The sequence below is a fragment of the Gasterosteus aculeatus genome, chromosome 9, assembly GCF_964276395.1.
Source record: "Gasterosteus aculeatus chromosome 9, fGasAcu3.hap1.1, whole genome shotgun sequence".
Classification (NCBI taxonomy): domain Eukaryota; kingdom Metazoa; phylum Chordata; class Actinopteri; order Perciformes; family Gasterosteidae; genus Gasterosteus; species Gasterosteus aculeatus.
In genome coordinates, this window is record NC_135696.1 from 14,722,191 (window position 1) to 14,746,521 (window position 24,331).

A 24,331-nucleotide genomic window follows, 5' to 3' on the forward strand; every position below is an offset into this window, starting at 1 on the left:
TAATAGGTTGCTTTATTAATTGGTTCTACTTGTTTAGACAAGAGGAGCACTTGAAGCAGAGCCTCATTCATGCTGTATTCAAGTTGTCCAATCAGGAGCCACCAACTCCTCAAACGTTGATTGGTCAGACGCTGCAACGTCATACTCCGGGCTTACGCGTATTCACGAAAGCTTCAACGCAATTTTTTCTTCGCACCGTTCCGTACTTCGAATGGATTCACGGTAAGGGCTTACGTTCCGGCGACGGGCTGCGTGCGTTCATAAACGAACGCGATGACATAAACTAGGTCCAGGAACTACCCGAGTCAAACACAAAACCTGCAACATACAGCTTTTCAAGATGGTTTTAGAATCTATTTCAAGGATAATTAAACTCCAGCTTCCAGCCTACCTCAAGAAGCTCCCGCTTCCGGAGACGATCGGCGGATTCGCGAGGTTAACAGGTAATTAACCGCAGCTGTGTTGAACGTCTTGACTGTCATGTGAGGATGACTTCTCATCTCATCGGGGACGCTTTTACCCAAAGTTGCTTTAGCTCGCGCTAGCCTGCCCCGTACAGCCGCCCGATGCAACTCTGCATCACCGCCCCCGAGTTGTTGTTGTTGTTGTTGTTGTTATTGGTTGTTGTGTGCTCCCAAACACCGTAAACTCCGCAGTGACCTTAATTCACAGCAGTGATCTGAGCGGTAAAGTTTGACATTGTGGACGCGCTGGTGTGTCTCCAGTTCTCACACACACACACACACACACACACACACACCATCCAGTGATGCGCAGACAAAGAAAAGCACAATACTCCAAAGGTCGTTGTTCGCTTCTTCAGGTCTGTGATCTCACACTGAGCTTCTCATGGGCCGTGCTAATAAGAAAAAGGTGGCATGTAATCAAGAGTGGCCGCTCCTGATCTACTGAGGAGTTCATTCATTTTTAAAGCCCAAAGTGTAATAGTTTCAATAGAACCTGACATGTGACTTTAGTCTTGAACCGTTTCTGGTGTTTTCGTTAACAATACACAATAGATTATTAATTACATTTTTTGCAACTATTTAACAACACCACTGACCAAACCTTTTACAGCGTACGCACAATTGTGCAGTTTAAAACAAGGAACAAGGTAGTTAAAAAAAACGAAGTGAAAGTTTGTTTTGAAGATTTTCCACTTCGACGTGACCTTACGGCCATCACAAGTATCACATTTACACTAAGAATAGCCCCAAAATATATAAAAAGCTGAGCTAGCCTTGTATTTCCCAAATGCCCTTGTGACAATTGACAAGCTAGAACCATTAAAGTGGCTCTCTGAGGCCATAAAACCAAATAAAGCGTGAATATTTCTCTGAGTTTACCAAATAATAAGGCTTGTAAACGTCACATGTTGGAGTAAGTGAGACGTCCTTGTCTTTTGTTTTTAAATCTATTATTAAGCAGGTCTAGGCCCCTAAATAATGTGAAAGTATCAAAAGGCTCCAACCATGGAGACGTGCACACAGCTGGTTATGGGTTTAGGAAGCGACGCTGTGAACGGGACCACGTGGATGCAGAATGCCACAAACACACAGTGTGAATACAGGTGTATACAGCATGTATAGCAATTTGAACCGAAAATGTGAGTACAGCCCCTCAAAATAAGCAGAACTTGTCTCCTTTCATGTTGAGATGTTTGCCTGATTGTAAAAACACGTTTCTGTCAAGAATTCGCAATTATTCAGTCAGTACAGATTAGAAGATGGATGGCCTTGTTAAGCGCCACTACATGCAGTATATAGTTGCTTAAATAGATTACGGATTAGCGATGTCCCATTGGTCATTCGTTTTACTGGAAGAATTTGAATTTGCCCCGACCAGGTTTTATAAAAAGTCCCAGGAGGTAACTCATCGCTCGTTGCAAAGTGACATAACTGCGCTTAATCCTCGCTGCCCTTCACTTGTCTGAACCTTATGTGGACCGTGCAGTGGGTTTTCCCCAAACAAGCCCTCTGGTCTCAGTGAGGCATTCACCCCCCCCAATGGAGCGGAAAGCCAGGCCAACCAATAGGTTACGTACGATAGCTTAGCTCACTAAAATGAGGTTTAGACTCACTGATGTTGTCATTTATTCCCAGATTGGATGTCAGATATACCGTAACAGGCTTTTTAATAAACCAACTCCACTTCGGGTAATATTAGATCTCTTGTTTGTACGTTGATGCTGAAGATCTAATTACTTAGTAAGAAACATGTACGTTGTTGGTATTGCACCAAACAAACAGATGAAGCAGTATTTGGTTACTATATATATGGAAGCACTACATGTAGTGGAGGAAATGTTTTTTGGAAAGCGGATCTGTTAAATCTAACAACAAACTCTGTGCACTGTGATTGGAGTCTGTCTCAGTGGTGAAGTCTAGAGGAGAAGTTTTTTTATTATTGTTTCATTTTCGCCCGTGTTAATTATATTATCTATGAATTGACAGAAAATAGTGAAAAATGTTCCTAAAGCTACTGTCCCATATTTATTTTAGATTAGTCCAAAACATAAAGGTACTAGACTTACACTAATGTATGACAAAGAGACTAAAACACAACCAACCAAAACAATTGTTCATTTGTTATCCGTCCACGCAGCATCCCGGTGTCGCTGTTCCTGGGTTCCGGCGGTAGTTGTTGTTTTGTTTGTGACGTTTGATGCGATGTTGGTTCTGCAGTGTCCGAGTGGCTCCGGCTGCTGCCTCTGCTGGGCATCCTGGCTCTGCTGGGCTACCTGACCATCCGCCCCTTCCTGCCCAAGAAGAAGAAGCAGAAAGACAGTCTGATCAACCTGAAGATCCAGAAGGAGAACCCAAGGGTGATCAACGAGATAGACATCGAGGACCTGAACAGCACCAAAGTATGTTACTGCCGCTGTTGGCGCTCCAAAACCGTAAGTCGGACACCTTCCATACGCATTATTTACTGGCTGTCACAAAACAGATGGCTACTTGCATTAGACAAGTTTTGATATATAGAAATACATGTGATGTGACATTTCACAAGGAGGAGCTGAAAGTTTCAGCATCTTGCCTCGGGGCTAATGTTCCTGGTTGTTCCCTGTTGTAGTTTCCGGTTTGCGACAGGTCACACGTAAAGCACAACGAGCTGACCGGAGACAACGTGGGACCGCTCATACTCAAGAAGAAGATGCTATAATTGGACGCTGGAGGCGCGTTTTTTTTCTTTCGCTCACCTGTCTAACACAGTCTTTGGTTTCCACGACTAACCGTTAGTTTTTTGACTATTTCTGTCTGTTGCCGTGTTTTCTTCTTCTATTTTGGACAAAAGACTCGGTCTTGCCTTGTTATGTACACGTTTTAGAAATGTGGCAGACCAGATTCTTTACTTGAAGTGGTCCTAAAACACCTAGAAATAGTCTGTGAAAACTGTATCTTAGGTTATTTAATGAAATCAAGTGGTAAAAGCTTTTTTTCTTTTTTGGGGCCTTTGTTCATTGTGTGTGCTTACTTTAACACAGTAGCCTTTTTCTTCTGTAAATTCAGTTGTAGGCGCATCTCACCCTTTTTGGAATCAGTTACCAATTATGGGGACCACTTTGAGAGCTTGGACACAAATGCAGTGATCTTAAGATGGCTTTCAATAAGCTGAACAAGTATCAGAGCAAGTGTTGGTTTTTCCTAGTAAAATAGTTGTTTAAATGAAATACTTGATACTCGTCCAAACCGTAAACCAACGTTTTGTATTGTATGTCTTTGGACGTTTCTTAGGATTTATTTTTATTTTGTCTGCGTGCCAAACACCTTTCTTTTAATTTTTTTTTTAGGATGTGATATCTTCTCTCATAAGTTATTGTGTAAAAGGGAAATGGTCAAATATTTCTCAGTTTATAGACTTTAAACATTTTTGTTTTACATTTTGTTTTCAACTCCGTTGCCTGTGAACATTTCAAACCAAGACATCGCTGAGTAATATCCAGTTGTGCACAGTTCCCACCTCAGTACGGAGGGGAGGTTTCAGAAAGGAACTTCTGCAGCAGAAGACTTTAGCTCTGTTCTTTTCTTGCTTCTGTAGCGTCACACTGGCTGTGAAAAGGCAACGATGTGCTGGAATATCCCTCCTTCGATTCATCAGCAATATGTTATACATAATTTGCTTGTATCATCAGATCTGTACTTCCACAATGATGCCTATGAATGAAAGTTGACGGCTTTCAGCAAATTCTCTGTTTCATTTGTTAAAGGCAATAGATGGGATGTTAAAATTGTTTTTGGCAAACGGAACTGCAGCTTCATTCCCTTCTTTTAATATTACGACCGGGTGACACTTGATGACACAGTGAGCTTTTCAATCGTGAGCTTCATGGTAGGGACAAAGGAGAAGTGGGGAGACAATCGTCCACTGTAGGATTCTTACTGTGGACAAAGTGGATATCGGGACAATTTCACGAGAATCCGATCCGGCGCTGCATCTACGGGTGAAACGCAAACCGATGGGAAGAGAGAACTTTGAAAAAGGGACAGTGATTTGAATTAAGGACATACTGTAATGAGTTACACATTGAATCCAATTGTGCACATATTTTAAATAGTAATGCTATGATTACTGAATATATTCAAAACACAGGAGAAGAACAGTATCATCATCCTCAATCTTTTATTGTTTGAAGAACATTTGGTAAAAAACTAACGCTCAATTCTGTTGCTTTATCATAAATAGTTGCTAGTAATACACCATGAGGCAAAACGTATAAATTCAAATCATAAATATGAAGTTACAATGCACACTTCTGTGATAAAAAAGCAAGAAATCCAAATACAATCAAAGGTTGGGTTGACAGCCATGTTTTGAATATGGACATGATCAACATTGAGCATCCAGCCGAGAGTGATTATACCAGATTATGGTCATATGTACCATAATATGTACCGTATTTTCCGCACTATAAAAGGCGCACGTAAAAGCCTTTTAACTTTCTCAAAAAACGACAGTGCGCCTTATAATCCAGAGCGCTTTATATATGGATCAATTGGTTAATCGGTTGATCCATACTGGTTGTACACGGCGCTCAAGGCGCTCTGCCAAACATGCCAAAGCTCGTCTACAACGGCGAGATGCTGAGCGGCGCTCAAGCTCGTGAGATATGGAGCTTGTTTCAGGGCGCGTCGGAGAAACAAAGCTGTCGTTCTTGCCGAGCATTTAATGAGATTAAAGAGCGAGAGACGGTGCCCTTTTCTTTACAGTAGCTGAACCATCTTAACAGGTAAAATAAGTTATTCTAAAAGGGGCCCTTGGCAGGCGGCGTGGCTGGAGAGCAGCCAAAGATTTAAGGCGTGGATGGCGAGGGGGGCGGCGGGAGCGGATGCACCTCGCAGCATCGATCGGACCCTGAAAGCACCGTCTCCACCTCCCCACAATCCACCCTCCCCGACGTCAAACGTTTGACTGCAGTATCTTATGCGCCTTATGTGCCCTATATATGAAAAATGTTCTAAAATAGGTCCTTCATTGGAGGTGCGCCTTATAATCCGGTGCGTCGTACAGTGCGGAAAATACGGTACTTTTCCATGTAGAAACCAAAGGAAAGTGCTGTGAATTATTGTTCTTTGGAGTACTTTCTTATTATATAAACCCACCAAGACATAGCTAATACACTTTTAGACAAAACATAGCTATAAATACACACACATCTGTACAAATATTGTAATGAGTGCGGGACACCTACAGACTTGTGTCACCTTTGCTTTAAAAACCATTAAATATTGCTACCCCAAGTGCATTCAATTATGCGCCTTTCCAAATGAAAATGTGCCCAATAAAAAAAAAATGGTGTCGAGAGACAGTTAATGGATTTTTTGTCATAAAAATGGGCAAAAGAAAAAATATCCACCTATACAAAAATGTAAACCCTAGTCATGTCTCACATTAATAGAGTGCTGTGAAAAAGTAATTCCTGGTTTCTTTTTGTCACACTTAAATGTTTCAGATATCATTTAGAAATTTCATTTTGTATTTTCTCAGGTTATCTTTGTCCAATATAAACGTGTCTATGACTATCTTAAACATTTAAATGCGTCATATGAAAGAAAATAAGAAACCGGGGCAAACAGTTAATACGGCACTGTGGCTGATTAAAACTTAATTTTGGACCAAAAAACAAACAAAAGAAAACCGCCTCTGGCATATTGTCACACAGCCTGACAGTGAAGTCACTCAGATGTGGGTCGTTTGTTTTGAGCCTGAGACCTGGAAAGCACCAGAGGCTATAAATACAGAGCGACGCTCGTGTTCCTGCAGCATGGCCGACAGGCAGTTATAGAGACAAAAGGGGCCACTCGGTGTCTGGAAGAAAGCTCACGCTTCCCGAGTGGGAAAGCACCTCGGAAGTCTCTTTAAATGTCCTTGTTTGCTGGATGAAGACGGGTGATGTCACAGTGTGCTCTCATAGGTGACGGGAGTTTCATCGTCATCCTCTGCTTTACTACCTAGGACAGATGGAGAGGAGCAGGGAAGAAAGTCATGAGAAAAAGAAAAAAAACTTCAGTTAAGGCCTGATTTCTAGGAGTTGCACTTTTGCACCGTGCACTAGTCTATAATGGAAACAATGCCAGTGCTGTCTGAACACACAGGCAACCTATATAACTATGCAAATCCTTATTTGAGCGGCTTGCATCGGTCACAAAGGTGCGGAAGGGAAGAGCACTACAGAAAGGTTCTTCACTACTCAAACAATTGCCAAAGCAATGCGGGTGTTGAGGTGAGTCGAGAGAAGGACTTTACCTCCCTAAGACAAAAAAGCTCACCACAGGCAGAGTTCTTCGGTTTCTGTAACAAGAGTGGCCCAGCGAGCCCGATGAGGAGAGCTCCTATGGGGGCTGTGATGAGGATGGCCAGCACCGCCACAGTCAGCACATCCATGCTGTACTTCTGCAGCTGCACGTCGCCCTTCGTCCTGGCCATGTCCAAAGCTGTGGAGCCTATGGCTGCCTGATGAGCAAAAAGGACAGGAGGGTTTTCTCCTTTGGTCCCTTACAAGAGACGTTCAAGCACCACAATGATGGTCAGGGAGAACATTTGAGTGTTTGATTTTATTAGATATGCACAACAAAAAGAGGACACACTGTAAAAGTATATTGCTCAGGATCATGAGTCTGCTGCTGAGAAATACCTGCACTGTGGCTTTGGGCATCCACGCTAGGGATATGAACACTTTTTCCCGCATGTTAAAGCCCGCACACAGCACGCAGACAAAGGTGAACAGGATTCTAACCAGCAGGGCAATGAGCAGTGTGGCGATACCCAGACCTGGACAGACAGATAGACGAGAGGTGTTACAACGCATCGGTTAGGCTGCTACATAAAAAAAACACCATTATTACATCACTACCACTTCCCCTTAACTCTTGTGGGTAAGGAAGGGCAAGGGCAGAGGTGAAAAAAACAAGAAAATTAAAAACACACACAGACAGGAGGGCTGAATGGGGCCTCAATGACACATGAGATCCTAATTAAAAATATAAATAAATAAATTTATAGTGTGCATCAATCCGATGTGGTCATTTTATAGAATAACATATTGTAATTTGTTCAATTACCATTTTGGAATTTGGATGGAAGTGTAGTACAGGAGTGCACGCAGTATTCGGTTTTATAATTTACCGGACACACATGGAGCTTAAAATCTCCTCTGGCCCGCTCTTTGAAAAATGGAAATATACTCTATTTACATCCATGCTGCCACATTTGAATCTCTCACAGTAAACAGTCATCTGAATTTGTTATTTTATGTCTGTGTGGTTGTCTCACCAACTGTGAGTCCGTCCAGCTCTAAAACTCGAATTTCTGCTCCGATAAGTCCGAAGAGTAGAGGCTGGAAGATGTCCCACGCCCACCCCACCACTTCCTCCACATGCGCCTTCACACAAAAAGAACACACACACACATTGTTGAGACGGCTATCATTGAGATGCAGCAGTGTAGACAATGAAGGACTTACTGTACGACTAGGTAGGTTTGTAAAAACTATGCTGGATAAAATTTGTTTGTGAAACGTAACGGAATTCCAAATATCTCTAAAAGAAAAATGGATCATTGCGAGTACAGAGACGAATATTATCCGTTTACCCAGTACATGGTAGCTATTATGTTATCACCTTTTCTGAGCCCCAGCCGAGGCCAGCCAGGAAAGCCAACACCAGGGTGCAGAGGCCTCCGGAGCCAGGAAACCCGGCCACGCCGCTGCCGAACACAGCGAAGACGGACAGGCCCAGCACCAAGAAGGATCGCTTTATGACCAAGTGTTTCTAAGTGGAAAGGACGGTAATTAGACATAGAACATATCTAAATCTATAAATAACAAATGCTCTATGAAACACTCATAAGGCGCTGGCCGATACTAAGAAGTTTGTGGCGCTTTATAGCAGTTGTTAATCTCAAAATGTAGTTTACTTGCATTTATTCAAACTGAAGGTTTTATTTTTCAAATTCTAAAAAAAGAAATACTAAGTAAGATAAATACATCATCAATTCAATTCACCTCACAGGCTGTTGTGTATGGATGACTAAGCAATAACAAAAAAGAGTAGCTAATAGAATAGTTCATGCAGAAGGAGCACGCATACCTGGTCAACACTAGGAAAGTACTGGATGAGGAAGCCAAGAACAAGCCCAAGAACCGTCCCCCCGGCCACCTCCAGAACACCTCTCAGCAGGTTGAACCAAGTGGAGCCTGAAAGGAGCCGCAGAGAAAATATACAACATAGCAATTGTCTGAAAAGTGTGTAGACGTTGAACATTCATGACCGTCACTGATAGTATTATTCAGCTCTTTAAATGCGGTTTCATAAAGCCCCAAAGAGGCTCTACACCAAAACTCACTGTGACTTAAACAAACAAACGGCCCACTCACACCCTCTGCTGAGCTCCTGATAAACCACACATAGAACTTACTTACTTCAAATACGTTTGCCTCCTGAACATGAAACTTCCCCTGCTTACCGGTGGCAAAGGCCATTCCCAAGCAGGTGGTGAACCCAGTGATGGCAAGGACGTCGTCGAAGCTGCCTGCAGCCATCAGCAGGGTGGGGATGCCCTGCTCCACGCCGTAACCGTCCTTCTGCAGCAGCAGCATGGAGGGCACCACCACTGCTGGGGACACAGCACCCAACACAAAGCTACAATTTGGAGGAGATGAAAATAAAAAAGAATGAAAAAAATAACAACAACATCAAGGCTTTAAAAATGCTCAAAAGGTATTAAATATGTTTGGAGATATTCAAAACACTAATTCATTTCACACTATTATTTGATTGTCTGACAATGATCATTTGCCTGAGCTTGAAAGTTCTGCAACCAACCTTGAAAAATAAAAAAAGTAACCTCTTGAAAAGGGAAAAGTTGCAGATTTTACCAACTTCAAATCGTTTCAATGTGGGATACGTGCGCAAATTTCCTCCATCCCTCAAAAATTGACATTTGAGTCAGATAAAATGACAAAGTCTGATATCTGATATTTCTATTGTGCCTTTTGACGTCACACAAATACTGACATGGCAGAAATATGAAGCTCTGAGAACTGAAAAGACTGCTAACACTGCAAATAAATGGAGTACGTCAAAAGTGTCATTTGTATTTAAGAAAATATAAGAATATTACACAAAAACTTGCCTAGTCAAATCAAAATGACTGCTTCGAAACTGTCAAATTGAATTAACCTTTAAACCTTTATCCTAGCTAACAAATTATTTATTAATGATCTGATACAATGAACTTACTATTTCTTAATGTTTCATGAAAAAAAGAAGATAATTACATTCATCAAAGGAACGGTGTCTGTCCTAGAAATACTGTCATGGCCTTTCAGAGCTTGTTATTATGTAGAAGCGTAAGAGCGGGAGCTGGAGCAGGAGAGTGGGTAGTGTTGTATTTACCCAAGGATGAAGCCCCACACCCAGGGCAAGTCCATGAGGAAGTGAGAGATCACGGCTGTGGTGCAAGCCTCTAGAATGCAGGGCCCAGAGGCCACACGCAAACATACCGATTTCAGTTTCCTCAGAGCCTGACAAAACAGACACACACAGACACACACGTCATTCCGGAGTTTGTCACAGTAATTCATTTAAAGGATGCTTAGTGGTACCTAAAGAGACACTGATGCAGGACAATCTGAAACTATAGTTGACAACATTGCTGCATCATCTAGTAACATTGTTTTTCTTCATTTATCCCTGGAAATGATACAATTTTTTGGATCTTTGAACATTCCTGTGAGCAGATATTAAGTTGCCATAGTGTATGTAGCGTACCGTGGGATCCAAGCCCAGGCCAGCTCTGGCCAGAATGACAGCCAGAGCGATGTTCCTCAGTGAGGCGGACCATTTGAAGTCGATGTACACCCCCTCCTTTATAACGGGGATGTTTCTCAGCATGAAACCCATCAGGAGCATACCTGCAACACAGCGGAGGGTGCGAGAGAGGACAAATGATCCAGTAGGACGGTCTCTCACACAGATACACGTGTTGCTTTTTGGAAGTGAGAGTGCTTTGTTTGGGACACGGGAGACACTGAGACCCACTGTCTTACTGCACTAACAATTTGAGTTTCAATACCCAAACCTTCTCTAAAAAGACACCTGCCAATTTCTATGTTCAAAAACATGCAACATGTCTAAGATGGTTGCATTACAATGTGTAGAATAAACTTGAGAATAGAGAATAGTATCATAATACAATATACAATAAAATAAAATGTTTTTTTATATGAAATCCATGACAGACCAATGATGAACTGCAACAAGGAAAGTCACACATAAAGAAACACTAAACACTGTTAATGCGTCGGGTTAGAACACTTTGGACTGAACACAATCTTCTTCTATCGTTATCAGAAACTGACACTGAACCGGTAGACAAGAACTCAAAATTTATCCCAGCTAATCTGTTGAAGTTATTTGCGAATAAGGAGTTGCTAATCTTTATTGTGTTAGGGGCGTAGCGGTAGCAGAGATTAGGATTGCCATTCTCAAAGTCAAAACACCAGGAATTCATACAATATTGAATTCAAACCATTTCCCACTGCTAAAAAAAGACCCTACCACTATGATCTGATCAGTGTGTTGACTTCATCCAATAATGATAATGAAGCTTTCTCTCAGCTCATGTAAAAACCTGGACCCTGGATTAGTGACAGCATATGTCTCCTCTCCAACATCATTTGATAAATACCGGTATCCCTGACGTGTATTTTTAAGCTAACGGTGCCATTATCGTGTGGGCTAACAATAAAGAAATACCAGCAAACTACTAAAAGCTCCCAACAGAATCCAAAGCAACAGCAGCTACTGTGTACTTAATAAAGAACGGAACAAGTGAGCAGCATGGTTGTTCAGTTAATCAGGAACTCAGTTTTGACCTTATGTTCTCTTTTCTAAATCAATAACAAAGGTGAAATGACTCAACCGGAGCATTAACGTTGGTACAAGCCACCAAATGAATACGCCTATGGCTACAAATGTGCAAAAATCAACACCTTAATTCATAAATAGAGAATATCATACAGCATGTATCTCATAGCATTAATGTCTGCCTGCCCAGTTAATGTTAACTTAATGCTTCTCAAAGACATCCAAGTCTACTTTTAGATTATTTTAGTGCTTCAACTGACATAAATAAAACTAATTTGAAAAGCAGTTGTGAAAAGCAACTACCTCAAATACTGGTATGAATGCATTTATCTCTATACTGATCAATCTGCTTCAGGTGTTGTAATAAAGTGGTAAATAATGAATAATGAGCGTTTATGTAATCTGCCTAATTGTTCTCAACAGACATATGACAGGCATTAAGCAGTTGTAACGCTGACCAAAATGTGCTGTGTTTTGTTACTAAACATCACACCGGTGGAGGCATCTGTGTAACTAAATGAAATGACTAAATTCTAAGTCTTACCGAGGAGAGGTGGGAACGGTGGCAGTTTGGGCAAACGGATGAGAGCCACCACTTTGCCACCGATGAGAGCACAGATGAAGAGGATCGTGATGCCAAACAGGTTACCGCCTGGAAGACACTCGTCCTCAGTGATGGACCACACCACTCCAAAGAGCACAGCTGCCAGAAAGACTGCGGAGGAACACAGGCAGGGGACTGCTATTAGATTATTGTGTCACCTCATAAATAAGGGATAGTGATAACAAGATCATTACCGGTTTTGTTTGTAAGGTAAGTCACCTAATAAATACAAAGAGTGGGTCAATGATTGCGGTGGGAAAGAAACTGTGACTATACAATATTACATTATTACAGAGCGAATCCTAGGTTACTGAAGCAAAGCAATTTGAGAAAGAGGTTAATCTTTTACAGTATATAAAACGGTATACAGAGTGCAGTCTGCAGCAGGACGAGCCAAGCCTGCAGAATCTGTGGAGCTTATAGAAGGCAGGAGCACGGGGGAGGAAGTGACAATAGGTAAGCATCTGCAAGATATAATATCTGCAGTTTTCACAGCCTTGTGTGTAGCAAGGGATTGGTTGGAAACTCAATGAACGGATGTGTGACCCCCCCCACCCCTTACTTACCTTTAGTAATAAGCGAGGCCAGAAGGCCTCTCGGTGGACAGGGGCAAAATCTGTGCAGCAGTGGGCAACAGACCACTGGCGGGTCCGTGTTGGTGCCGGCGTCCACCACCGGGTTTCGAGGGATAAAATAAGTGGTCTCCTCCATGACATTTGGACTGGAGCAGCGCCGTACCACCACCTGGATCTGGTCCACATTCAGGTGCTGGAGGATAAGGATCAGTGTACGCACGATGCCTTGTCAGAGGACTTTAACACCACATCTGTATTTCGTAACAATCTTGCTTTGATAAGAAAGACAAAACTCATGACATCACAAGCTGGATTAATATGCATTAGTGTAAAGATGCTTTGAAAATGAATAATGCATTTAAATGCAATATTGACACTTCATATGGGAAGATTGTGAAAAGATTTACACAACCTGTATTTAGCGTTGTGCCGTATCTGCTATATCAGCAGATTACAGGCTACAGGTTTCTTAGCGAATAGTACGGAGAAGATAAGATGGACAACAAGTTACCAAGTTGTATAGCAAAAACATTAAAACATAAATCCACACAGCTGACTAATGTGAGAGACATAGAAGAGCCACATCGTTTACATGTTGCCTAAAATATATTATTCACTGAATATAGGCTATATAATCATTCTATACACATTATCAGACTCATAAACACATTTTAGGTTTCACTAAGACTGTAACCACAGAATATAAGGTTATACAAAAGAACAGGGGGAAAAAAAGCTATACCTCCACATTGTTTGATGCAGGCCCAGCAATTCTGTCCACCACTGGACTGGGAGCCGGACTGGGTGCCGGACTGGGTGCCGGACTGGGTGCCGGAGTGGGCAGCAGGATGTGCTCCTGGGTAACAGCCTTGGGCTGAGTGTCCTCCATGGCAGACTGGCAACAGACTTTCCGATCCACTGACTTTTCTCTCACAGCACATCCAGCCGAGGGGTGGGGTTGGCCATTGATGGGCTGTTCCTTCACGGCTGCTTTTGTTGGTCCGGCTCTGACAGCAGGCTCCTATCCACAGAACATCGTTTTATCAGTAGAGAGAAACAAATTAGTGTTTACTTAAGGCACGATTGATAACAAAAAAAAGGTGCTGGCCTGGGTTTCTCTTCCAAACAGAACACTCTCCACAGTCAAAATGTCAATGGTTTAAGTAGTTAGTGTTGAAGCCACGTGATCAATCGGTATTCAAGTCAATCAAATAGAAAATACAGAAATATGTGCCCAGCTCGTGGTAGCAATAGATCATGCCATGTTACACGCACACGTTCGTTGTTTCGTACTATTTTGGTTAACGTTAATCCACTCGCGATCAGAGCGCCCTAATCAATGCTTACAGCTCGACCATATGGCGCACGCAGCTAGTGGACGCCGGGGCGAGCAGGCTACCGGCCATCTGACGTTAAATACACAGCCGGGAAGGGGGGCGTCCTGGCGCTTGGTCCAATGCGCGGCCGGAGAGGCGTCCACTTGAGGAATAGCAGCTGATGTGACGTCAAGGCTAATTATTAGCTCACGTCATCGAAGACGTTAAATCCACGCCCCACGTCGGGACGGAGAACCTGAACCCATTCTCGGACAAGGACATTCCCCCTCTTTCCGAAACAGCAGCTAACGGACGCTGCTACCATTTTAACTGCGCTGACTTCAAATGTTATTCTAGCATCATTATCGTTAGGTCCTTAACGTCGCATTAGCCTAACCTAGGTTAACCTCATCAGGCTGATATGACGTTAGCTTGCTAACATTGGCTGGTTAACGTTAAGTTACCGCTAGCTAGTTATCGTAAAGGACCAAAGTTAAACTATTTCGGCGTCAAGTTGAACCACCACCGTCGAAGTATGGGTTCGAGTTGTTACTGTAACGCGTGTAGAACCACAAAGGGGAAAGCACTGTCCGATATTGGATTTCTCTCCAGTGAACCGGCGGTGCGCTGTCAGTGAGCTCGCGCTAGCTAAAGACCGGCCCTCCTCTGCGCGTGATGCCCCCAAAACAACCCGCGTTAAGTGAAGGAAGGAAGGAAGCTCACCTCACCTCATACACTACACACGGGCCTCCCGCGTGGGCAGATAGAGCAGCTGGGATTTGGGAATGAGGCGGATTAGCGATGGCCGAGCAACCTTAAGTAAGTAAGTCCCGCGCTCAGGAGGGGGGGGTGGAGGGGTTAGTGGGGGGTGGTGACAGAGAAAAGCCACTCATGGGTATCGGTGAAGAAGACGTTTTATTAGATGTGTAAACCTATTTCATCATTGTTCACATGACCAGATTGCTTTGTGAAATATTACATGAATTATTAATTTCTAATAAGGCGATGCCCGCGTGAAGTCCATTTATTACAATTCCAGACAACATATTGCAACGTGGCTATACATAGAAATGCAGCAGGGACTTGGCGATTGTTTCCCACAGAATCAGTGGAATAGCATGCAAAATTAAACAAAATGATCAACTCGTTCTTCTTCTTCGAAATGGCATTTCCTCAGAGTCTCCATCCTCCATCTATGATTTGCTCCGTCCCCGTCACATAGGCAGACTGTGAAGGAGCCGAGAAACATCAGATCACAACTTAGTCTGCATGTATCCCGATGGGATACTAAGCATACCGTCAGGGACAAAGCCAGCGATTTAGACTTACTGAGGTCACAAGTCCAAGTAAATAATGTCAGAAAATGATTGATTATTTTAAATTGTATGTGTATTTATTATCAACACCCACTAGGCTGCAAAGCCCCTCAAATTTCTAAAATAAATACAAAGTACCTGGACCGTCACGTCGTTGCGGCCCTGACTATTGATATAATGTGCCACATGACTTTAGTGCATTATCCACTAACACTCACCTCATCTGAGGCCAGGTAAACGCACAGGTACGCCACCTCCTCAGCAGTGCACATTCTGCCAGTTTTCTGCCGTGCCATGAAATCCTTATAAGCCTGAGGAGTTACAGAGAGCGGTGTTATTGTTGGAACACGTATTATCTCCACTGCAAAAAAGACCTTCTTGTGCAAAACAAGATAAAATGTCCTTGTGAAATGACCCATGCGGGCATTACTGTCAGCTTAATATTGGAAAACGAATGTTGAGCCTACTATACCTGCTCTGGGTCGGGTTGGGCCTCGATCCTACCCCTCAGTGATGGAGTATCAACAGTACCTGAGAAGTTATGAAAAGAGAAACCAAGATTTTTTTTCTTAAACCTTCATTAACACAACAATATTAGATACAGAAATGTAGATAGTGTTTGACTGTTAACCAAAGAGGTATGCTTGGGTCCAGTTTGCAAAGCAGTTATTCAGACTGACCTTCGAGGGACAACCTCAAGGTTTGTATATCTTGGAAATGCACAATGTCCTCAAACATGGGAAACCATAACATGTTTTTTCTAAAACATCAGTTTTGATTACTTTTTCAAGGATGGCTACAGTACATTGTTATCTATTGAAATGCCAGTGACCTCCGGTTATACCTGATGAGGAGCCAAAAGGCACGCCTGGTTTTATTTTGCGCATCGCCCTGAACTTACCAGGACAGACACAATTGCAGCGAATGCCTTGCTCAATGAAATCGGCCGCTATAGATTTGGTGAGCCCGATCACGGCAGCCTTGGAGGTACTGTAGACACACCGGTTCACGACACCTGTGTCGAGGAAAACGTATCTGTCACTCACACAAAGACACGCGCTGAGCAATTATCGCGGCTAAGAGGATTACAATGAACATGGTCATACTTCAACTACTTAATGCCGCTTTACTTGGGCCACAATATTCTACAGTGTGAAGCTCTGCAGAAGTGTATCTACCTTTAATGCTTGATGCAACCGATGCCATGTTGATGATGTTTCCGGACTTCCTTGCCAACATCTAGAACATCAAAATAAATCAGGAAGGTAATTGGCAGAAGGAAGAGTAAAATGACTTTGGGTTTCATTTTTATGGAACAGATAAATGAGAATCGCCACTTGATTTAAGATAAAAATGCCCATTGAGACGGTTTTGTTATCTGCGCCTGAAGCTGGATAAGTGATTGTGCAGTCGCCACCCATCATGCCTCAGGCTCAGAGTAATACAGTTAATCCAAGCGCACAAAGGATGAGAAGAACAAATGAAAAGCATAGGTCATTCCATTTAAAACAGCAGCTGTTCCCTTCTCTGGACAGCAGGAAGAGCAGTGGTAGGCGTTTGGGTAAAGTGGGCAAAGGTCACCTTGGGCAGGAACGCCCTGCTCATGAGGTACATGCTCCGAACGTTCACGTTCATGGTGAAGTCCCAGTCAGCGTCTTCGCAGTCCAAGATGGAGCCGTGGTGCACAAACCTGCGGACAGTAGATGACACGTAAGTCACTATATTGCAAAAGGATAGTAGGACATAGATATATCGCTTTATCTAAGAGATATAGTAATGTACTGTATATGTCCAACAGACGCATTACTATCAAACTGAAAGTAAATGTAGGTCCAAGTGATGCGTTACTGCGCCTTATATAGTGTTGATTTGGAGACCGTTGTTAAGAAGATTGATAAAAGGTCAAGTGGAGGTTAAACCATACGGTGTTTGATAAATATGCTCAATGTGGGGACAGAAAAACACAGTAGCACCGTTATTCACCCAGTATGTCGAAGGGTGAGCGTTGGTAATACTCTAAAACATTTGTTGTCAAAAAATCCCACGAAAGGTACAAACCAAAAATATGTCACTTAATACTATATGACATCTCCTTCTAAAAACAGAAATCTTTAATAAAAGGGCGGAAATATAAAAAAAAGTGATCCTCTAAAATGATGTTTTCAAACTTAATTTCTGGTGATAAAAACCAACACGACCAATATCGCATCTTTCTATGCGTGTGTCACTGCGAAAAAATGAATAAGAATAATGAAGTGATTATCAAAATACATATCTATCAAAAAACATAAATGCACGTGTTAAAATACTTTATGTAAAGCAGGAACTCACACAGAGCGGAGGGGAAACGTACCCAGCAATATTGAACAGCACATCCACACGGTCATGTTCCTTCGCTAGGGCTTCAACTTGGTCCTTCTTCGTCACATCCACCACCTTAGTCTTGATCCCTGTTAGTGAAGAGTGAGAGCTCTTTGGTTCTGGAGAAAAGGTACTTGGTTAAATGACGTTCGACCGGCCTTTTAAAACGTAGAAATACAACCGTCTTCCTCTTTAGTATTCAAAAGTATACTCCTTTATTCCAGGAAATACTAGTTAAAAAACAGGAGGTCAGCAACCTAAATAAACAAGGGCCTATCAACTGTATTGCCGACTTGACGTAAACACAGCATAGATGTCTAGCGTGTCTGTTATTGCGAAGGCAATTACAAAAGGTGTAAATTGAACACTGGTTACCCAGCAGGTGGCAGTCTCAGAGCAGCAGAAATGAATATTACCTGCAATGCCATCCAGCCCTTTCAGCTTCTCTCCGTTGATGTCCGTCGCCGTGACTTGTGCTCCCTCCTTTGCGAACGCCTCCACGGGGGAAAAACGAGAAAATCAGTGACACAATGTCTGCACATGTCATGTGACTTTTAGCCTGGCATTCCTCTGTAGAAACAATTAAAATATTAGCCAACATTTTAGTTCTAAAAAAAGTGCATGGCTATTTTTTTTAAAGAACGGTTGAGAGAAAAGTGAAAGCCAGATAACTTTGATCAACTTCTAACTGAAAGTGAACCACCATCTAAATCAGTCAGTAAATTAGTCACTTTCCTGACTTCCGTCCTTAACTCAGGACAAAGCACAGACACGCCAATCTCATTACCACATATCTACAATGAATTGTTGACCTTAATCTTTCAACCCTCTGTGTAAATCCGTCCCACTCTGGTCAGCTGCTAGTTGATGCAGCGACTGCATCATTAAAATGCACATTTTAAAGTCTCAATGGAAAAAGCTCGATCAACCCCTCACACCACATGCAATTATTTGAATACTATGTTATTTGAACCTAATGCCCCACGATGTAAAAAGACCTCTCTATATTTAAATTCCTCCACACTGCATAGGACACAAACCTCTGTAATATAAGGCACGGTTTTAAAGACATCACTTGAAGGAAATGGATTTGCGAGGAAGTGTTTTGCAATCTCTTTGGGAAGAATACTGTTGATTGCATCATTTTAGATCTCCATTACTGTTGCCGCGCTTTTTAAATGGCTGTTACAGATGAGATTTCACAATTAAACTGTCATTTGGCTTTCACGAACAATTCTTGGAAATGTGTAATGAAGTAAATATTTGTACTGCTATGACACACACACACACACGCACAAGCTATACAACAAAGTCATTTTGTAGTGTGTCAGTGGATTAAAGCTCATTACTATTGCTGCAGCACGTCCAATCCCCTGAGCGCCGGCTGACAAGACAATCACTTTCCCGTCGAGGCGACCCATGGTGCACGTCTCACTGCTGCTGCGATGAAAACAGACGAGGAATAAGACACTGCATGCAGGTTCATTTAGATGATAACGGTGTGTCTTTGCTCCTGGTGAGCATTCATAGGATAATTGCAGAAACTAATGACACATGTTGACAATACAATTGGTAGGTCCAAATATATGAAATTATACGTAAAAAATATTTGCAGCACTGTTGTCCAATGTCCAACTATTGAGTTTGTTGCATTTGATGACGGACAGCCTCAGAGAACCACCTCATGAGACCAGTAAGCGGTATTAAGCATAATAAAACCTAATGCATGTGGTGTAATGACACATCTTTTGTATCTGTAGGGCCATAATTTATCAGGTGTAAGAAAAAAAATCTGTTTTATTACTAGAGACATGTAGCCAACGGTCAAAGGCCTTATGAGGAAATATGGCATTGTATCTTATATCTGCAGAGACGGGGTCACTATCTTATCGTTAAGGTTCAGTAATAAATATGCATACTACCCATAATAAACCTCAGTACAGTACTAAACTTATTGACACAATTGACACCCCCCAAAATATGAAAGCTGCCTAGTTAAATTAAATAAAATGTATAAAAGGGGAAACATTTCCCTGACTTTCTTACATTTAAAAAATAGATTTTTGATATGAGCATGATGAAGTATGACTGCTGTGTTACCTTCCTACCTGAGGATGGAGCTACTCAGCCTTTTGACGAGGTTTTTAGTTTGTTGCACTGGAAATGGAAATGGAAAAAAAGGGCAAAACGTTGCAAAGGGCAAAACGTTGTGTTTTTCTTCAGAGATATAATTTGCAAGTATTTTTTTGCTAAAATAAGGAAATATGTCGATCGTTATCTCGAGATAAAAAGTGTTAGAAAGTGTTTGAATCGTGTGCATGTGTAACGGAGGAAATGGGATTCCTGGATGTAGAAATGTCGCAATGCTTTGCAACAATGGTTTGTTAGAGTTCACCATAGGGTTGTCATTCTTTTTTTACGGGGGGCTTAGCTGCAAAGGACTGTTGGTTTGAATAGGTTTATATTCGATATGGGACCCAAGTGCTGCTCACCTGTTGCTTGCGATCTAATTGTATTCATTTTCCAACGATTACTTTAGTACTTTTCCTTTTACTGTGTAACCAAAGCCTGCACTCACTTCTTTGATTCAGATCGTTACATAAAGCGGTTTCTTTTACGTCAATCCAAACGTGCTTACGTTCATAGTGCACGCAGTAGCTGTCGTTTTTACATTGAACCTACTGTGCATAGGTTGCAAAGTCAAATAAATACCACGAAAAACGCAACAGAAACTCACCTTCGGTCAGTTCCGGGACGTAAAAGACGTGAAGGAGGAGCACCACACGTGACCTAATGTTTGTACCGCTATTGCCTCCGGACCCGGAAGTGAGTGCAGCAGCGGTTTGTTGTAACCCGAGGAGAAGAAATGCCAGTGAGTATGACCTGGTATTCTCTGCTCGTTTTACTTATACTATATATAGTTTTTATCTGTAATATAATACATCTATTTTTCTTCTGGTTGGTGGAAAATGTCTTGATAATTAAATGATAAGCTTTGGAATGACTCTAGAGATCTGCATAGGCCCAATTGTAATTGCGTCAATTAAAACAGAATATTCTGAAGGTCATAGCTTGCTGCGGCAGGGTGTCAACTGAAAATAATCTTTTATTTGTGATATAAGTCAGCGCTGGATACCAAGCACTCCTTGTACGAGCAAAAATAAGTCCTTAATGTACCCAGAAGAAAACAAGAAACTCACTAAAATAGTGTGCTATAAACCAACATTAGGAACTAAACCCAAGTGTGACACGTCAATAGTTGATTGCTTTTGGTGAATTCATTACATCTTATTGTATTCCATAATCCGCCAACTCGATGCATTTTGTTCCTCTGCTGTACTTTAAATATTTTTTTTCGCTATGATTTTATCTGCTCTGAAGTGAAAACAAAGTACGGCTTTGCTTTCTGCTATATTCATTTGTCTGTAAGAATAAAGGCAGAGGAACAATGAATGTGTGTGGAAGACAGAAACACAATGATATCGCTTACATTGGTTCCGTCAAACGATTAAATATGCAAGAACATTTGGCGAAAAGATGCATCAGCCTCAATATTCACAATATACATGTTTTATTTGAGTGAAATGTTGCATATCATCAGGAATTTTTGATTTTATTGTCAGTTTTCATTTCACAATTGAACTATATACTATATAGAGATATACATTGCTTTACACTTTTATTTAAATTAAGTATCATACTTAAACTACACCACGTTCGATTAGATGAAGAAAAAGCACTCTATAAATCCTTCGATGTCAAATTTTAACTACATTTGACTTTGTAAAAGCTTTATCAATGATATCCACTTTGTCAGGCAAATTCAGCCAAAATACATAAAGACATCGTCTTAATCGTCTTTGATTAAACCTGCAGCTATTCAGAAATTGTTTAATGATAGAACAAAAAAAGAAATATATCAGCTAAAGCTTTCTCCTTCCAGTCAATGTAAAAAGAACAGTCTGCAGAAACCTCTCATTCTACATGTACTTCCAACACTCATGCAGTGAAATATCCTTATAATTAGTTTTCTGCTACGACCTCATCTTGATCAACTCACTATTACTAAAAGACCACATGATCAGTCATTAAGAAGAGCTTAATAAAACTGAAAGAAGATACCTTTTATAAGTGGAATAGAAAAATTTAGAAATGAGGAAATAGGCTTTTTTTCTAATTTATGATACTGAAGGCTTTTTTTTAATGCTTTTTAATATGTGGAAAAAAACAATTGTTACTGCAGTCTATTATCTTTGATTAAATAGATAAAATACAGTATGAATTTTATGCCACTAAATTATTGAATCATAGTTTGGCCTCTGATATGTGCTGCTGCACTATTACTGGTCGGGTCAGTAGGCTGTAGAATGGAAAAGATGACTATTTAATCACTCATGAGAAGGTAATTACTGGCACAAACACCAAGAGCATGAAATAGCTTGCAGCACAACCCAGGTTCTTGTAAGTGCACTGAGAATTTCCTCATAATGAATTACAATTACATTTTGAAATGACATATTGATTACAAAGTCCACCTGTCCGACTAGGCCTCTTTTACCTGCGCCAAGTATTTATTGGGTGGATCTTGACATCAAGGCAAAATAATTAGAAATGTTTTGTCACATATTTTCTTGAAAAATAATTGCAGCTACCTAAGAGGCGACATGGTCAATGGCTCAGTGTCAGTGTCCGGACCAGCAGCAGCAGCCCCGGACAGAGAAGGAACATTGATTTCCATGGATTCGCTGCAAAATTCCATCAACAATTTCCAACCTGCAATAGTTGTATTCCATCATTGCAGGAATACGTCAACACAGAGTAGGGAACGATCGGTGCCGTTTCTCCTGTCGCAGTAAAAAACGGCCACCCGAATGTAACGTAGTGTTTTCACAGGGCTTGAGTCAAGCACCGGCTGGACACAACGTGAGAAATCTGGACTTTCATTCAAGCTTTTGAAGATGACTCGAAGAAATCTATCACAAGCTCTAACACAAAGTCCTGTCGGTTGTTCCCAGCCGTGCGCTCGCACAAGCTTTATTCAAACAGAACGCATCGGCTCCAGTGCTGTGCAAACTCCGAGAGGAGGATTTGTGACAGGCCAGTAAATGTATGAATCCTCACTTCTAAGGGCTTCAAGTTGAAGAATCGTTGTGTTTTCGCTTTGTTAGGATGATTCATTTGCACAGAGTGGGTCCTCTTCCCACAGCCAGCTGTGATGTTTCTACACAAGTCTTCTGTTTAATCCACAAACACAAAACCGAAGTAAGGAGAACCATTTGTGATTTTTGCTAACAAGTAACGTGGTGTAAATACTGTTTGGCATTTTTTGGCAAACAACAGTCTGTTTTATTGACTTTTCAGCTGGCCTGCGACATTTAGTTGTTTCAATTCAATTCAAACAAAAATGGTATATGGTTCACAAAATTCATAAATGATGTCGTGTTTGGTCCCAAAACAATTGCGTTCCCCATTCCTTTTCGGCATTGTCAGGGAAATTTGTTGCCGTTGCCGTTTTATTAAAATGTGCTAATTTTTCTTTTAATTCTTCTCAGGACCAAAGTCCTGTTTTTGTTTGACCCATATCTTGAATGACGTATGCTATGTCAGTTACCGGACGCTGCGGGTGGATGCATTACATGTGTGGCTAAACACGCGTCAGTATGGCATGCAGAGGAGACGCGGCCCGGCTGTGTTGTTCGATATGTCGGGAATGAGAAGGGGTTGACTTTGAAATAACTCGTCCTATGTGAAAAATATGTGCTCTGCTCCGAAATCTATTCATAACACTGATTGTAATGACAGAATTCCTGTTGGGATTTATGGAGCTCCAAACCTCCTGTGCTTTATGTGTACAAGACAAACGATGTAAATCTAATCTAATGTGCCCGATGGAAGTGCATACACTTTAGACAACAATATGGCTTTTTGATTAACTGCTAAGAATGTTTTTGTTTGTTCTAACAACCAAACATGAATCATATTTTTCTTGCCATTAATTTGCAGCACTCCGATGTTCCCACGGCACCATAATGACAGGAACAATTCATTATCGCATTTATAACCGAGTGCATAACACATAAAAAAGGAACATTCTATTCGGTGCAAAGGAAAGAATATTGAAAGAAGATTGATTGATAAGATTGGAATGATTATGGAGACAAAAAAGATATTGAGGAAATGATTGCCAACCAGAAGATTAGAATTCCACGCTGCAAAATCTGAGATGTGGCAGTCATTCATTTGAAATTCATGAATTTCAAAACAAAAGGCCGACTCTTTGTTCGAAGACTCCGAACAGGGGAGAGGGGACAAAATAAATCCACAGCAGTAAAGACAGACTTTAACTTTTTCTTCCTCTCACTTATATTGAACATGGATTGACAATATTTGCCATAAATATAAACAACACAAATAATCCAGCTTCGTAGCTCTTCTTGTGTTCCCCAGTGAACCCCTCTCTCTCTTCAACTTTGAATAATGTGCACTTTGTTGCTGCCCTTGTGGTTGCAGAGCCTCATCACAATGGCTCACGGTCTGTTCCCCATCACTGTTTGTTAACCTGCAGCAATTCTTGCTCCAGGGCGTCATTTCTTTGGTGCATGGTTCATTTTTTTGCATCTTCAAAATCTTCCCGCGTTCAAAGTATTGAAATTCCTGCCGAACATTTTTTACCTGCTGAGCTTGTTAGGAAAGATCACTGTTATTTTCTGCCATGGCCTTTTCACCACTGCAATGTGCTCAGGGAGCACCTCACCCATTAATGGTTGACTGTGAGAGTGCCGTGGTCGAG

General features: G+C 41.5%; 3 protein-coding genes across 13 annotated transcripts; 1 reads left to right on the forward strand and 2 right to left on the reverse strand.

Moving 5' to 3' along the window:
• Nucleotides 1-37: 37 nt before the first annotated feature.
• Nucleotides 38-4,250, forward strand: cisd2 (CDGSH iron sulfur domain 2). Its single transcript, XM_040186707.2, has 3 exons — nucleotides 38-443; nucleotides 2,685-2,899; nucleotides 3,076-4,250. Exons 1-3 carry the CDS (start codon nucleotides 341-343, stop codon nucleotides 3,163-3,165), a joined length of 408 nt encoding a protein of 135 aa, XP_040042641.1. The 5' UTR covers nucleotides 38-340; the 3' UTR covers nucleotides 3,166-4,250.
• Nucleotides 4,251-4,606: 356 nt separating this feature from the next.
• On the reverse strand, nucleotides 4,607-14,713 carry LOC120825213 (sodium/hydrogen exchanger 9B2). Of its 3 annotated transcripts, none has more exons than XM_078109036.1 (13): nucleotides 14,593-14,713; nucleotides 13,291-13,569; nucleotides 12,540-12,741; nucleotides 11,914-12,084; nucleotides 10,272-10,414; nucleotides 9,897-10,024; nucleotides 8,965-9,140; nucleotides 8,589-8,695; nucleotides 8,121-8,270; nucleotides 7,774-7,882; nucleotides 7,136-7,272; nucleotides 6,771-6,954; nucleotides 4,607-6,452 (listed from the first exon to the last, which is right to left on the reverse strand). In XM_078109036.1, the coding sequence occupies exons 2-13, from the start codon at nucleotides 13,435-13,437 to the stop codon at nucleotides 6,397-6,399; spliced, it is 1,710 nt and encodes a 569-aa protein (XP_077965162.1). In that variant the 5' UTR covers nucleotides 13,438-13,569; nucleotides 14,593-14,713; the 3' UTR covers nucleotides 4,607-6,396. The 3 variants fall into 3 exon arrangements, with proteins under 3 accessions (XP_077965162.1, XP_040042634.2, XP_040042635.2); XM_040186700.2 differs by having other exon boundaries at nucleotides 14,588-14,703; XM_040186701.2 differs by lacking the exon at nucleotides 14,593-14,713 and adding an exon at nucleotides 13,896-14,566.
• A 47-nt stretch (nucleotides 14,714-14,760) lies between these two features.
• bdh2 (3-hydroxybutyrate dehydrogenase, type 2) lies at nucleotides 14,761-20,433 on the reverse strand. 9 transcript variants are annotated; one of them, XM_078109039.1, is made up of 11 exons: nucleotides 20,279-20,357; nucleotides 19,650-19,698; nucleotides 18,891-18,978; nucleotides 17,958-18,036; nucleotides 17,534-17,630; nucleotides 16,762-16,870; nucleotides 16,359-16,419; nucleotides 16,082-16,195; nucleotides 15,653-15,711; nucleotides 15,399-15,491; nucleotides 14,761-15,091 (listed from the first exon to the last, which is right to left on the reverse strand). In XM_078109039.1, exons 3-11 carry the CDS (start codon nucleotides 18,960-18,962, stop codon nucleotides 15,038-15,040), a joined length of 738 nt encoding a protein of 245 aa, XP_077965165.1. In that variant the 5' UTR covers nucleotides 18,963-18,978; nucleotides 19,650-19,698; nucleotides 20,279-20,357; the 3' UTR covers nucleotides 14,761-15,037. The 9 variants fall into 9 exon arrangements, with proteins under 9 accessions (XP_077965165.1, XP_077965167.1, XP_077965166.1 ...); XM_078109041.1 differs by having other exon boundaries at nucleotides 18,891-18,981; nucleotides 19,642-19,698; nucleotides 20,279-20,325; XM_078109040.1 differs by having other exon boundaries at nucleotides 18,891-18,981; nucleotides 20,279-20,321.
• Between the last annotated feature and the right edge of the window lie 3,898 nt (nucleotides 20,434-24,331).